This window comes from Chinchilla lanigera, unplaced genomic scaffold (assembly GCF_000276665.1).
Source record: "Chinchilla lanigera isolate Chin_1 unplaced genomic scaffold, ChiLan1.0 scaffold00094, whole genome shotgun sequence".
In the NCBI taxonomy this organism is placed as follows: Eukaryota; Metazoa; Chordata; class Mammalia; order Rodentia; family Chinchillidae; genus Chinchilla; species Chinchilla lanigera.
Window position 1 is genome coordinate 8,464,871 of NW_004955495.1, and position 16,669 is coordinate 8,481,539.

At 35.5% G+C, this 16,669-nt stretch overlaps 1 protein-coding gene across 1 annotated transcript; it reads left to right on the forward strand.

Annotated features, from left to right (window-relative positions):
* The first annotated feature begins 7,853 nt into the window (after positions 1-7,853).
* Positions 7,854-14,521, forward strand: LOC102021257 (olfactory receptor 7A10-like). The gene is made up of 2 exons (XM_005406179.2): positions 7,854-8,764; positions 14,515-14,521. The coding sequence occupies exons 1-2, from the start codon at positions 7,854-7,856 to the stop codon at positions 14,519-14,521; spliced, it is 918 nt and encodes a 305-aa protein (XP_005406236.2).
* Positions 14,522-16,669: the final 2,148 nt, after the last annotated feature.

The window sequence follows — 16,669 nt, forward strand, 5'->3', positions numbered from 1 at the left end:
TCCAGATTAATTTAAGGAATGTTTTCTCTAGATCTGTGAGGTATGCTAATGGTAGTTTAATGGGAATTGCATTGAATCTGTACAGCAGTTTTGGGAGTATGGCCATTTTCACAATGTTGGTTCTTCCTATCCATGAGCAAGGAATGCTTTTCCACTTATTGAGATCCTTTTTGATCTCTTTTTTCAGAGTACTGTAGTTTTCATTGAATAGATCTTTTGCTTCTTTTGTTAGATGGATTCCTAAATATTTCCATTTCTGGGTGCTATTGTGAAAGGTATGGTTTCCTTAATTTCTCTCTCAGTCTGTTTGTTGTTTGTGTGTAGGAATGCTATTGTTTTTTGAGTGTTGATTTTGTATCCAGCTACACTGCTGAATTTGTTGATCAATTTAAGGAGGCTTCTTGTGGAGTTTTTGGGGTCTTCCCTGTAAAGTATCCTGTCTACCTCAAATAGTGATAATTTTACTTCTTCCTTTCCTTTCCTTATTCCTTTTATTTCTCTCTCTTGTCTAATTGCTCTGACTAATGGTTCCATAACTATGTTGAACAGGAATGGTGACAGCAGACATTCTTTTCTTGTTCCTGATTTTAAGTAAAGCTTTCAGTTTTTGTCAATTTAGTATGATGTTGGCTATTGTTTTGTCATAGATGGCTTTGATCAGGTTGAGGTAAAAGCCATCTGTTCCTATTCTCTGTAGCATTTTTATCATGAATGGATGTTGGACTTTATCAAAAGCTTTTTCTGCATCTATTGAGATGATCATGTGATTTTTGTTTTGGCTGTATTGATATGGTGTATAACATTAATTGATTTGCAAATATTGAACCATCCCTGCATTACTGAAATGAAACTAACTTGGTTGTGGTGTATGATTTTCTTGATGATTTGCTGCATTCTATTTGCTAGTATTTTATTAAGTGTCTTTGCATCTATATTCATTAGGGAGATTGGTCTGAAATTCTCTTTCTTGGTTGGGTCTTTTTCTGCTTTTGGTGTCAGCATAATACTTGCCTCCAGAAATAAGTTAGGGAGAATTGCTTCATTTTCAATTTCATTGAAGAGTTTGAGGAGTGTTGGTATTAAATCTTCTCTGAATTTCCTGTAAAATTCTGCTGTGAATCCATCAGGGTCTGGGCTTTTTTTTTGTCCGTAGGTTTTTAATCATGTTTTCAATCTCATTAATTGATATTGGGTTGTTCAGGAGTTTTATATCTTCTTGACTCAACCTTAGTAATTCCTACATATCTAGAAATCTGTCCATTTCTTCTGAGTTTTCTATCCTATGGGAGTAAAGATTTTCAAAGTAGGTATTAGTGATTTCTGAATTTTTGTGGAATCTGTAGTAATTTCATTCTTTTCAATCCTTATCACAAGAATTTTAGTTCTTTCCTTCCTTTTTTGGGTAAGGTTTCCTAAGAGTATATTAGTTTTATTTATTCTTTCAAAGAATAAATAAATCAACTTTTTGATTCATTTATTTTTTGCGGAGTTTTCTTTGTCTCAATTGCATTAATTTCTGCCCTAATCTTTATAATCTCTTCCCTTCTTTGGGCTTTGGGCTTGAATTGTTCTTCTTTTTCTAAAAGTTTGAGGTGCAGCATTAGGCTATTTATTTGGTGTCTTTCTATTTTCCTTATGTGTGAGTTCATCACTATAAATTTCCCTCTGAGGACTGCTTTCATTGCATCCCACTGATTCTGGTAAGTTGTATCTACATTTTCATTTGTAGGTATTTTAAAATTTCTTTAATTTCTTCTGTGACCCATTGGTTTTTCAGGAGGTTGTTGTTTAATTTCCAATTGTTGTTCATGGAGATTTTGCAGTTCCTTTTGTCATTAATTTCCAATTTCACTGCACTGTGGTCAGATAATATGCATGGGATAATTTCAATTCTTTTGCATTTAGGTGGGTATGCTCTATGTGCTAGAATGTGGTCTATTTTATAGAAAGACCCATGTGCAGCTAAAAAAATGTGTATTCTGATGTTGTGGGGTGGAACACTCTGTATACATCTACTAAGTCCATTAGTTCACAGCTTTTGTTCATATCTGCCATTTCTTTGGTGATTTTTTGTCCAGTTGACCTATCTCCTTTGTGTGAAAGGGGTGTTGAAGTCTGCTATTACAATAGTGTTATTAATTATATGAGTTTTCATGCCTGTTAAGATTTGTCTTATATAGTTTGAAGCTCCAATATTTCGTGCATACATGTTTATGATTGCTATCTCATCCTCTTGCAGTTTTCCCCTGACAAATATGTAGTGACTTTCTTTGTGTTTCAATTACTCTTGGTTTGAAGTTTACCTTGTCTGCAAACATAATAGCAACACCTGCTTTTCTCTGGGTTCCTATTGCATGGAGGATTGTTTTCCATCCTTTGACTTTCAGTCTATGGATTTCCTTTGAATAAGATGTGTTTCCTGTGTACAACATATCATTGGATTTTGTTTCTTAATACACTGTGCCAGACTGTTTCTTCTGACCAGCGAATTGAGGCCATTTAAATTAATAGGTATAACCTATGTGTGTTGACATCATTGTCATGTTATTTACTTGCTATTAGTTTCCTACTTTTTCTACCTGTTTACTTGCTTGCTCTGCTTGAGAGTTCCTTTCTATTCCTGAAATTGCACTCATTTTTCTCTTTGTGTAGAATATCTTTTAGCACTCTTTGCAACAATGGTTTGGTACGCATGAAGTTCTTCAGTTGTTCTTTGTCACGGAAATGTTTTATTTCTCTGCTGAATTTGAGGGATAGTTTGGCAAGGTATATCAGTCCTGTTTGGAAGTTGTTTTGTCTCAGGACCTGTAATACTTCACTCCAAGTTCTTCTTGATTGGATGATTTGTGTTGAGTTTTCCGTGATTCTGATGGGCTTTCCTATAGGTAATCTGTTTTTTTTTTCTCTAGCAGCTTTTAATATTCTATTCTTTTGCTGCAGATCTGGGATCTTGAATATTATATGTCTGAGTGTGGTTTTATTTTGGTTGTGACTAGTTGGGGTTCTATATGCCTCATTTACCTGTACTTCAGAATCTTTTTCCATGCTTGGAAAGTTTTCTGTTATTATTTCTGCAAATATTCTTTTTATGTCATTTGTGGTGCCTACTGCTTCTTGATTGACTCCTATTAGTTTTACATTATTTCTCTTTGCCTCATCTTGCAGCTGTTGTTTTGATTTTTCCTGGATCCTTGTTGATTTTTAGAGATCCTTCCTTTCACAATCATAAGCTGCCATGCTGTCTTCAATATCTGAGATTCTATCTTCAGCCTCATTCAAGCAGTTTTGACAGCTTTCAGTGGAAGTTTTGATTTCTTGGATATCTCTTCGGATCTGTTTCATGCATTCCAGGTCTGCTCTGTACTGTTCATTTAATGTTTCCATTGTTTTCCTATGCTCGTTCATTTTTTTGTATATGTCTTCACTAGATGTGCTGAGCAGTTCTTTCATTATTAATGTCATTTCATTTTTTATCTGGGAGATTATTTCTCATCTGATTTCTTCTATGGCCTGTTGGAGTTGTTTCTTTACTTCAGTTGTGATCATTTCAGAGATTTCAGGTATGTGACTTCCAATTTCTCCCATGTCAGTGTCTCCTTGACTTGTTCTGGGTGGAGTTCAGTTCTTAGATTGCATTTTGCTCGTTCGTCTTGTCCTTTTGGATATCAAATGGAAAGTGCTGAGCCAAATGCTACTCAGGCAGCTCACTGATGTTCTCTAGGGATCTTGGTTTACCTGGATAACAGATGAATCCCAAGATGGTAGAGGGCAGTGGACCACTGGGCCTGGGAACCCCAAGCAATTGGTTGGGTGTATGGCTCGAACCACATCTATGGTGGGGGAATGCTGACCAGGGTCTCCAGACTATCAGTGGAGAACATGTGGGACTTAGCCATGAACCCAGTGTTGGTCAGTCAGGGGTTGCTGCTCTGGGTTTCTCAGGTAGCTGGTTGAGGGAGGGCAAGCCTCACCTGTGAACAGAGAGGTCCCCAGGAACAGGCCATTCCCACCTTGTTTCCTGTCCCAAAGGGACAGGGAGGTTCAGCTGCATAGGTCTCACTGCCAATGGAGAGGTCCTGAGACATTATTTCTGATCCGATGTCTTCTATGGCCTGATGGAGTTGTTTATTTACTTTAGTTGCTATCATTTCAGAAATTTCAGATATATGACTTCCAGGCTGTTTTCTGTTAATGTCTCTTAGACTTGTTTTGGGTGCTGTGGAGGTCTGGAATTGCTTTTTACTCCTTTGTTTTGCCATTTTTGAAGATCCAGAGACTCCCTGGAGTGTGGTGGGTATCCACCAAGGCCCCAGAGGGTGCCCGAGGTTTTGCCTGCTGGTTAGGGAGGTGCCACTGTGACTCACCAGGTTCCTGAAGGTGTCTGGGGTTCAGCCCAGCCCTGGCAGACACCCTATGGGTGTGGCAGGTAGCATATCCTATAGTGATAAGCAAATTCCCCAGATATTTCCAAATGTCCATTAAACATAAAATTATTCCTGGATGAGGGTATCTGTGTAGAACAGAATAGGAAACATTTTCACTACCTTTCAATTAAAACTATGCATGTGAACCTGGTTTATAATTTTGGGTAGACTTATTTCCTTTCTAAACCCCATTTCTGAAAATGTCAAATAAGATCATAATAGTATTGAACACATACAATAAATTTTATGCTTTGTTGTTTTAATAAATAGGTCACTAGGCTGCCCAGGATGGCTCTGAATATCTGATCTCTACTGATCCTCACACCCAAGCCTGCTGACTAGAAAAGACAAGAGATGTGCACAATCTAGGTGACCAGAATGGATTTTCATAAAAATGAAAATATTTATATAATATTTATATAAAGTATTTATATTTATAAATATTCCCTAGTCTTAGGGAAGCACATGTAAGTGATCCAAATACATCACTTGATATTTACAAAATATTTTATAAATTAAGAACTCAATGACAAATCTTTTTGTTTTGTTTTTTTGTCTTTGGTTTTTCTCCAGTACCGGGAACCGAACTCACGACCTTGCATTTGCCAGGCAGGCGCTTTGCCACTGGGCTAAATCCCCAGCCCCTCAATGACAAATCTTAACCTATGCAATGAATATGAATTTCCTAATTATATTATAAAAGTACCACGAAGCCAAGGAGAATAGTAACCATGGTTTTATAATTGAAAGATCACAATTCTTCTTGTTGAAAAGAAGAAAAGCAAGTTCTTGGAAATCAGGGGCTTTGTGCAACCTCCAATACAAGCTTTGGTTATCCAAGGACCTCAGTGTTAGACCTGGAAGAAAATTATGGCATGAAGTTAAGATAAGGTACTAGAAAACTGGATCTCTGGAAGGCATATGAATTCATGGAGAATCAGTAATGAAGATTTGATTCCCCTGCCTTTTACACTGGTGTCTTGGGAAAAGAGAGTCTTCAGGAACAAATTTCTTTTTCTGCAGAGCAATGACCCACGTGGGAATGATGTGCCCAGGGTTTGGAGTAATAAGGATGTCACTGATGAGAATGTCTGAGGAGATGTATATATTTCCCCTGCTACTGTCCTCAGAATGTGTAAACTTGGGCTGGACCAAATATGGCTGTCTCTTTTCCAGTCCTAAGTCTGGCACAGGGACCAATGTTTGACTTGTTCCTAGTGTCTTATGTAAGGACAGAGTTCCAGTTGCCATCATCAACCATTTAGGGAAGAATTAAGACTTCCATATACAGACCTTCCTTTCAGAGTTCATATCCAGGTTAGTCTGAGAGCCCAACATATATTCTAAGTGTGGTTCAGAGAATGGAAGTAAAAAACATTTTACCTGAGGTTTTCTGAGAGTCAAACCAGCCTAACCCTGAGCTGACAGATTGCAATTCCTGGGTGTTTGCTTCCTTGCTTGCTTTGTTTATTCATGACTTTAGAAAGCAATGTATCACTTGAACTTAGCATCACAGGATCATTATTGACAATGAAGTGACAATAATGGAAGGACAGTTAGAAGGAGAAATGGGAGGGGTGATATCATTTCATTAAAAATAAAACATGTTTTAAGGATCTTTCCAATGAACAGAAATAGAGTAATTAAGCATTAGCTATGGAGAGATATATAATAAAATGAGAGAATTTTATTTGTATTTATAAGACAGGGCACATTTGAATATGTTTCCATAATGAGGAAGACATAAATCTTAGTATTTCTTGCAAATACTACTTTCCAACAATAGTTTATTTGTCATTTATAGTGCAGTATCTCATTTCATTCTGTGTATTCACATTTAAAATTATTCAATGGGTAAAAATGCAGATAATCATGAAGTTTACTTTGTGATTATTTCTTCAGTTTTGGAGCTGACTGTATCTATATGTTTTTAAAATTTATTTTAAAAATGAAAGAAGGAAAACATATTAACAAACAGACATCCATTTACAAAATAGCATAAGAACAATACAAAAGATACAGAGTTACAGTTTGTTAAACATTCACTTTACTGAAAATTGCTGGAATTATCCTCGTCTTTATTGCATTCTTTCAAACTTAAGATCTGTAATTTGTCACCAATGTGAATGCTTCCTTTTTGTACATTTATGTATTTATAAATGCATTTGGGAAGTGTGTGAAAGTTTGCAAATGTGCGTTGTAAAATACATCCTCAGTTTGGGTTGTGTTTCTCTGATTACTTTTTAAGTGTAGAAATTTCCTTTTGTGTCATTTGAGCAAATGAAACACCTGTTGTGCATATTTCTGATTTATTTTCATTTCTCTATTATTCCATTATTCCATATTGTGGTTTTTAAAATTAGATCATTTCTAAAAGTTGCATTTTCTTCATCCATCTTTTGATAGGCAGCTTTCATTATTTGAGCAAAATCACCTTTATTTTTCATAACCATTTTTGGGTCTTTCAATCTTTATGTAAGATGGAATTATACCTTTAGATACTTCTTCCTCCCAGCATTTTAAAGACTTTGTTATATATTTCTGTTTTCAAATTTTGGAGAGTTTAACTTGGAATGAGTGATACGTGCTGATGTCCTTAAATTGTTATGGCTTTATGCCTCTACTTAAGATTAGCTTTAGATTGTAATTATATTTTCTCTAGTTACTTTGAAACTACTCAGTTAATTTCACCCTTACTGTCAGTCTCTTACATGAGAAACCCAAAGTATAAAAAACTTAAAGCTTAAAATGAAAGATATTTTGAGTTGAAAGATAAATCCTTTGCAAATGGGAAGGGAAACTGGAGATGCAAGGAAGTGTAGAGAGGGGAGAACATGGAAAAGTAAAGAGACTTAAGATATGTTGTGTACTTGTGCCAACCTGCCACTATGAGTGTAATCATTAGCATATTAAGCATGTAGTAATAAATATAAAAAAGTTATTTTCTTTACTGGTCTTACCTGAATTCCAGTTTGAAAATGAAGGTATCATTGTCATCTACTCTCTTTTACCTGCTTCCTTTTTCAACCAAGCATTTGCCATGATCTCACATGTTCTAAAATTTATATTCTTTGTGTATAAATTATAGGGATGCTTGTGTTTTCTGCACTATTCACACATTGTCTGAATGTACCTGTCATAAGGTTTGTAGTAGATTTATAGACTTCCAATGGATAAAGGAACTTCTCGTTACAATTATTGGGCTCATGATGTCTTGAGGAAAGGGTGAGCACTGGAAACAAATTCTTAATCAGATGTTGTAGGAAATCTGCTAAAGGGCACCATTCATTAATGAAATATAAAAATAATATAACATCTTGACCAAAAAAGTAAATGATAACACTCTAAGGTTAATAAACTTCTCTCTTTCTCTCTCTCTCTTTCTCTGCTTCCAGGTGTGTGTATCTCTCTCATAGTTTTATCAATCACATGGAATCAAGGAATGATACACAAATTTCAGAATTTATTCTTCTTGGAGTTTCAGAGGACCAAGAACTGCAGCCCATCCTTTTTGGGCTTTTCCTCTGCATCTACCTAACCACTGTGATTGGGAACATGCTCATCATCCTGGCCACAATCTCAGACTCCCACTTGCACACACCCATGTACTTCTTCCTCTCCAACCTGTCCTTTGTGGACATCTGTTTCACCTCTACCACTGTCCCTAAGATGCTGGTGAATATACACACCCAAAGAAAAGTTATAACATATGAAGGCTGCATCGCTCAAATGCACTTTTTTGTACTCTTTGTAGGGTTGGATATATTTTTACTGACCGTGATGGCCTATGACCGATACGTGGCCATCTGTCACCCTCTGCATTATACAGTCATCATGAATGCTCGGTTGTGTGTATTGTTGGTTTTGCTGTCCTGGATCGTGAACATCTTTCATGCCATTTTACAGAGCTTAATGGTTCTGCATCTGTCCTTCTGCGCAGAGTTAGAAATCCCTCACTTTTTCTGTGAACTTAATCAGGTGGTCCATCGTGCCTGTTCTGATACCTTTCTTAATGATGTGGTGATGTATTTTACAACTGTGATAATGGCTTGTTGTCCCCTGGCTGGCATCCTTTATTCTTACTCTAAAATAGTTTCCATGATACGTACCATTTCATCGGCTCAGGGGAGGTATAAAGCATTTTCCACTTGTGCATCTCACCTTTCAGTGGTCTCCTTATTTTATTGCACAAGCTTAGGTGTGTACCTCAGTTCTGCCGTTATCCAAAATTCACACTCAACTGCAGCAGCCTCAGTGATGTATAGCGTGGTCACACCCATGCTGAACCCTTTTATCTATAGCCTGAGGAATAAGGACATCAAGAATGCTCTGAAAAAACTGTTTGGGAGGGAAGCAAGAAGGGGGTCCACTGTATGAGACTGAAGTGCCCAGACCCGCAAGGTTCGGTGCCTCAGAGCCGCAACCTGGATCCTTTGATCAGTTTGTGGAAGAACAGCTTGCTCCTATTTTTCCCTGGACTTTCCCTGATTTCAGCTTCTCTGCAGCGCTTAATTGTGTAATTCACTTATTACATTTTTTGGTCTTGATGGCATCTAATCCTCTTCACTTATAATTTTTCATCTTTTCTAAATTTTCCCAGTATTTGGAAATTCTCTTTTATCCCATTGGACATACACATTTAGGAACAATTTCTTCTCAAGTGGGACATATCTTATAAAATAATTTTTCTTTTAGTAAAAGTAGAGTTGTGTAAATGTGGAAAAAAACTGCATTGATAACTAAAGGTAGTTATGTAATTTCACGTGGGAAGAAAAATCTAAATACAGCTTTTCACTGGTGTGGTTATCATCCCTCTGTGTATCATCTCTTAAGCATCTTTCCTGATGATACAGACCTCAACACCATAAAGTGTTTTATAACTGGTCATTTGGTAATAGTCTCATTTTTAGGACCTTCTTTTTACTTTACCTTGGTGTTCACCATCATGAAAAAACAGGTCCCCTAAAATAGCTACTAGACAATTTTTCCCAGATGAATATTTTTATTCTCAGCATTTGTGTAATGACACCTAATCACTGCATTACACATAATATGTAAATGCTGAATAGAGTATTGCTTTTAGGGATCAGGCACTGGGATTAGAGGCAGATGGAGGTAGGTGTAAAAGGAAAATACTTGGGATTTGTGAGTTGATGGCACTGATATGTATTTTGTTTTGCTTTACTTTTGATTAACACGTATTAATTATACATATTAATAGGGTTCAACATAATAAAGTATTTCCATACACCCACGTAGCATGAACTAAATCAAATTCTGTTCCCTTTACCCATCTTCTTTCTACCTCCTGCCCAATTTCTAATAATCACTATTTCTAGTTCAGATCTACATTTAAAAATACTGGAGCAGATGACAGAGACTGTCTGGCACTAGCCTTTCCTTATCTGGTTTATTTCACCTAGCATAATGTCCCCAATTCCATCATTTTGCCACAAATAATGAGATTTCATTCTGCTTTAGGGGTGAATAATACCCCTACATAGTGATACATAGTGCACACTTTCTTTAGCATCACACAGTGATGGACACTTAGGTTGTTCTGAAACTTAGTTATTTTGTATATGCTCCACTAAATACAGGTGTCTAGGGGAACTTTTGTCTGTTGCTTTCATTTCCTTGTGTCAGTGTTAATATTCTAGTTATAATACTGTACTTCAGATTTGCTCAATTGTGCCTTGTGGTACTTGAGTTAAGGTTACATGAGTCTCTGTGTATCATTTTCACTAGTCCACGTTAATCTCTGATTACCTAAAATTTAAGAGTTTAAGTTAAAATTATGTTAAAAAGCAAAAGCAAGCTGGTTTTAAACAAGTCAAATGTTGTTTCCCTTTCCTCTTGACCCTTAATTCCTTTTTGCTTTCCTACATAAATTTATGCCCCTACACCATACCCTACATTTAAAATTCCCCTAACAACTTTCTTCTAATTAAAACATGTAAATAAAAGAATGTAATCATGCTGATAATATTCTATATCTACGTGTCATTCAGGACTTGCTGGGATCACTCAGGTATATAGCAGCCTGTGATAAAGCTTGTTTTTCAGATCTATGTAAAAGAGTTTGCAAATGAAATAAACAGAATCGAGACAGTGAGAAATCCTGGGGTCTGATTTTTTATTGTTACTACCCAATTTGCTGTGGAGGTGTCAAGGGAGACAGGAGTACAGAAGAAATTTTGAGGTAGTGATTTGTCATTTGCATAAGTGAACATCTTCCCCCCCTTCACAAACATATACTGTCCACACTTTGTGTGAACTTCACAAAGCTCCAAGATGCCCTGCTCAGACAACCTTATCAATAACATAGCAGCACATTTTGTTTCTAAGATCTCAGATGTTTTTCCTCTTCTGAGATCCTATTCCTTCAGTCTCATATTTTCTCCTCCATGTTGAGAATCTCTTCAGCCAAAAACAAATAAAAAGCCTTTCCCACCTGGGGAACTCACATCTCTTGTCTTCCTTGTTATATAGCACTTGCTGTGTCGTTTAGATTTTTGTTGCTGTATAAAATACATGAGACAATTGTATTAGAAATAGAGTATTTTTTTCACTCAATTTTGAATGTTTCAGTCCATGATGGATTGGCTTCACAGTTTTGTGTATACAGAATGGGAGTACATGGTGGGTGTCCATTCTATTCAGAGTTAGATGCAATCACAGTATTATTTTATTTTTTATTTTAAAGAGAAAAGAACAAAAACAAAATAACAAACACAAGACAAAAAACAAAACAGAAAACCTGTAAGAACAATACAGAATTTCTAAACAAGATGATAGGAAATCAACAATGTTTGTTGTATTACTTATTGTTATCTTCAAAGTAATTGCTCAGATTATTAGATATAAGTATGGAAGATTGATCAAATAATTAAACATTAACTGTTCCTCTCAATAAACCAATAGAAATTAGTACTGCAATTATCTTAGCTATCATGTGTGTGTGTATACACTTTCACTTGTATACATAAAGCTTGTATATATGTGCTTGTATATATATTAGCATATGTATATGTATATTCTTTCTTCCTTTCTTTCCTTCTTTCTTTCTTTTTTTCTTTCTCTCATTCCAGTTGTTTTTTCCTATTAAGCAGTTTCTTTCCCTTTCACAATATCTATTGTACCTGTCAGTTTTATTTACTCTTTCAGGTTCTTACATTAGGGAGACAAAATGGTGTTTACACATGCGAGATTGATTTATTTTGTTTATGAGTGTGGTCTTTACTTACATTCATTTACCTATAAAAGCTTCGAATTTATCTTTCTTTATAGCTGAGTAACACTCCATTGTATAAAAATATCACATCTTTTTTACCCACTGCTCAGTTGATGGGGATTTGGGTTGTTTCCAAGATTTAGCTATGACAAATTGTGCTGCTATAAGTATGGGTGCACATATATCACTGTGGTATGATGTTTTCAGATTTTCTGGGAAAATACTCAGAGGGGGAATAGCTGGGTTAAGCGGGACTTCTAATCCTACTTTTGTGAGGCATCTCCAGACTGATTTCCACATGGTTGCACCAGTCTATGCTACCACCAACATTGGAGAAAGATTCCTTTTTTTCCTACAGCCCCTTCAGCATTTGTTATTGGCTGATTTCTTTTCTTTTTCTTTTTTTTTTTTTTTTTACTTTTTTTATTTTAAAAATAAAAGGAGGAAAACATTAACAGACAGACAACCTTTTACAAAATAGCAAAAGAACAGTACAGACAATACGGAGTTACAAACAAAGTGGCAGGAAATTAACAATGCTTGTTGTATTACATATTGATGTCTTCAAAGTGGTTTCTTGTGAAAACAAATAGAGACATGTAATGTTGATCAACCAAGGACTTATTAACAGTTTCTTTCAGCAAAGAAATAGAAGACAGTAGATCAATTACATTAACTATCCTGTATATACATACATACAAAATTTCTCCTTCTTTCCCTTCTCTTTTCCCACATCCCAGTTGCCCTTTACCCTTGAGCATTTTCCTATCATTTCACAATGCCTATCATACCTCCGAGTTTATATTAACTCTTTCAGCCACCTTATGTTTGACAAAGATACCAAACATGTTCACTGGAAGAAAGATAACCTCTTTAATAAAAGGTGCTGGAAAAATACGTCTCTACATGCTTAATTCTAAACCTAGACTGTGGCTTTTACCATGCACTAAACTAAAGTCAAAATGGATCAAAGATTTAAATATTAAAGCAGAAACACTAAATCTACTGGAAGAGAAGTTAGGTCAAAATCTTGAAGACATAGGGCTAGGCATAGTCTTTATGAACAAAACCCAAACTGCATGGGAAACACTTCAAAGAATCAATAACTGGGATCTCATCCTATTGAAAACCTTTTGTATTACAAAAGAAATCATCAATAGAATGAAAAGACAACCCATAGAGTGGGAAAACATTTCACTTAACTGTCTCTCAGACAAAAGACTTATATCTAGAACATGTAAAGAACTGAAAAAACTCAGACTCCCCAAATTCAAAGACCCAATCCAGAAATGGGCATCTGAGATGAATATACTCTTCGCAGATGAAGAAATACTAATGGCAAATAAATACATGAAAAAATGTTCAACATCATTGGTCATTCAAGAGATGCAAATTGAAACAGTACTGAGATTTTATCTCACCCCAGAAAGAATGGCTACCATCAAGAAATCAACTAACAACAAATGCTGGAGGGACTGTGAGGAAAAAGGAACCCTTCTCCACTCTTGGTGGCAATATAGACTGGTGAAACCATTTTGGAAATCAATTTGGAGATTCCTCAAAAATTAGGATTAGAGGTTCCATTCAACCAGGCTATTCCCCTTCTGGATTTTCGCAGGAGAATTAAAAAGTCATACCACAGTGGTATATATGCACCCATATTTATAGCAGCACAATTTGTCATAGCAAAATGTTGGAAACAACCCAGATGCCCATCAACTGAGGAATGGATAAAACAGATGTTACATTTTTATACAATGGAGTATTACTCAGCTATGAAGAAAGGTAAACTCAAGGGTTTTATAGGTAGATGGATGCACCTATATATTATACTCATAAATGAAATAAATCAGACCCACATTTGTAAACACTGTATTGTCTCCCTAGTGTAAGAACCTGAAAGAGTAAATACGAACTGAAAGATACAACAGATATTGTGAAAGGAAAAGAAACTGCTCAATAGGAGAGAATAACTGGGATGAGGGAAGGAAGAAAAGAAAGAAAAAAGGAAGGGAAACTTTATATATATATATATATATATGCCCCCCCCCACACAACAAGATAGCTAAGGTAACTGTACTACTAGTTTCTATTGGTTCATTGAAGGGAACAGGTAATGTTTCATTGTTCAGTCCATTTTGCATACCCATATCTGGTAATCTGAGCAACTACTTCAAAGATACCAGTAAGTAATACAACAACCATTGTTGATTTCCTAACATCTTGTTTTGAAATTCTGTATCTTTTTATAATTTTTCTGTTGCTTTTGTCTTTGTTCTTCTTATTTTGTTTTCATTGTTTTCTCTTTAAAATAATAAAAAAGGGAGAAAAGAAAGCTAAAAAATTAATTAAAGAGCAATATAAAAGATAACAGGAAACAGGTAGATAAATTTCTTTTAAAACAGGAGACCAAGAGATGGAGGGGTGGGGAAGAGCAGAGCAGAAGGGTGTGAAGAAAAGAATTAAGATGTACTATGTATGTGTATCAACTCCCAATAGTGAATGTGATTATTAGGTACTGAAAATATTTAAAAAATAACATTTTAATTTCAAATTAAATTAGAATTTAAAAAATTAAAAATTAAGGATAATAGGAGTTTAAAGTTGTAGGTAATGTGTAATAAAAAAATTTAGAAATAAGACAGACAACTCTTTACATAAGAGAGTTAAGAAATGTTTTTAAAAGGAAGTTCTTAATATGTGAAACTGTTTTGCTTAAGGGAATAATCATTTGCTCTGATTTTCAGGCATAAAGGAGATATATAATGGATGATACTGAATTTTCTCACCCACTGTTCCTTTAGTGATCATGACAAAGTTTAGAAAAAGGCGTGATAGCTTATTGAGAGTAAAAAGGATTTAAAGTGTGACAAGAATGAAGTCACACAATTCTTTAGTTCCAGGGAGAAAATTAGTCATGAGATGCAGTCACCTGTGTCACTGTATTAGCATGGTGGATACTACAAATATCATAAACAGCCCAAGTAAATGTCTTTCTCTATTCATCACTATTATTTCTCTGGGTTGTGACAACTCTATAAGCAACCTGAGTTATGTTTGTTGATCAACGTAATTGTCACAACAAACTTGTCATGACCCTTTTTATTCTTTTTTAATCTATAAAAGCAACCTTGTCAGACATTTCTGAACAGTTGTTCTGAGCACATACAAGTGTTCCCTTTTGCTTGAATAAACTCTTTTTCTCATATTCAGTGTCTCTCAACTTGTCTTATCGGCCAATAAGAGGATTACAAGGAGCTATATTTGCAGACAGCACCAAAAATATTTAAGCGGAAACAAGAATACAATCTAATAATAAGAAAATACAAACATCCCACCCAAATTTATGTCCCAATGAATAAGCTCCTCACATATATACATACATCTTTCAAAGTTCAACCAGTACATGTACAGCAGGAAAAAGATTTCTTAATAGTTTAGTATGTTAAATACAGGATTTGAAAGTGTTTCTTCATGTTTAGACTGACCTGTTACTCTAAGACCATTTTAGGTGAGGCTACTGACTGGCTCAAAATAATCATTCATGTACACTCTAATTTAAGACATGTACTTCAGGACAAGCTTTTGCCAATGGCTATGGTAAGCACAGAACATAGAATTCATTAAGGCAAATAGGATTCTTGTGTGACAGCAAAAATGAGTGACCACATATAAAATACAGGACAATGCTAAAGTTTAAATTTCAGGAGGAGCAGTGAAGGTAATAAGACAGAAAATAAAACCTAGACCCTCAGGATCAGTGGAAAAGATTAGAAGGTGCAAACACAACTCAGCTCCAAATACACTCAGCTATCTTATCTTTGACAAAGGGGCCAAACGTGTTCACTTGAAGAAAGATAGCCTCTTTAATAAATGGTGCTGGAGAAACTGGCTCTCTACATGTCAAAGACTAAACCTAGAGCCATGTCTATCACCATGAATTAAACTAAAATAAAAATGGTCACAGATCTAAGTATTAAAACAGAAACAATAAATCTACTGGAAGAGAAAGAAGGTAGAAACCTTGAAGACATAGGTGCAGGCAGAGAGTTCATGAACAAAGCCCAAACAGCACAGGAAGTACTTCAAAGAATAAACAACTGGAAAAGAGGATAAACATCTGGGATTTCATTAGAAAGTTTTGCACAGCAAAGGAAATCACCACTAAAAAAAACCCCCAAATAATAGAATAGAATAGAATAGAATAGAATAGAATAGAATAGAATAAAAAGACAACCCCCCCCCGTGGGAAAAAATTTTAGTCAACTGTCCCTCAATCAAAGGACTTCTATCTAGAACAAGTAAACAATTTTGAGATGAATATGCACTTCTCAGATGAAGAATACAAAAGGCAAGTGCATGAAAAAATGTTCAACATCATTGGTCATTTGAGTAATGCAAATTAAAACAGCACTGAAATTGCATCTCACCTCAGAAAAAATGGCCATCATCAAGAAATCAGACAACAACAAATGCTGACAGGGCTGGGGCAAAAAAAAAAAGGAGCCCTTCTTCACCTTTGATGGGAGTGTAGACTGGTAACCACTATGGAAATCAGTGTGGAGATTCTCAAAAATCTAAGATTGGAGGTTTCATTTGACTGAGCTATTCGCCTTCTAAGTATTTTCCCAAAAGAATTTTAAAAATTGTACCACAGCAATATATGTGCACCCATGTTTATAGCAGCACAATTTGTAATAGCTAAATTTTGGATACAACTCAAAAGTGTATCAACTGAGGAATGAATAAAAAACAATGTGGCATTTTTATAAAATGAAGTAGTATTCAGCTATAAAGAAGGATAAACTTGAGACATTTCTAGGTAAATGCATACAACTAGAGACTATGGTAAGAAGTGAAATAAATCAAAACCAAGTGTGGTGGTGCAAGCCTATAATCCCAGCACTCGGAAGGCTGAAGCAAGAGCATCATTGTGCGTTCGAGACCAGCTTGGGCCACAACGTGAGCTCAAGGCCAACCTGAACTGCATAGTTAGACCCTGTCTCAAAAA

Coding starts and splice junctions, on each gene's coding strand:
- LOC102021257 (XM_005406179.2), top strand. CDS start 7,854: ATGGAATCAAGGAATGATACACAAATTTCAGAATTTATTCTTCTTGGA.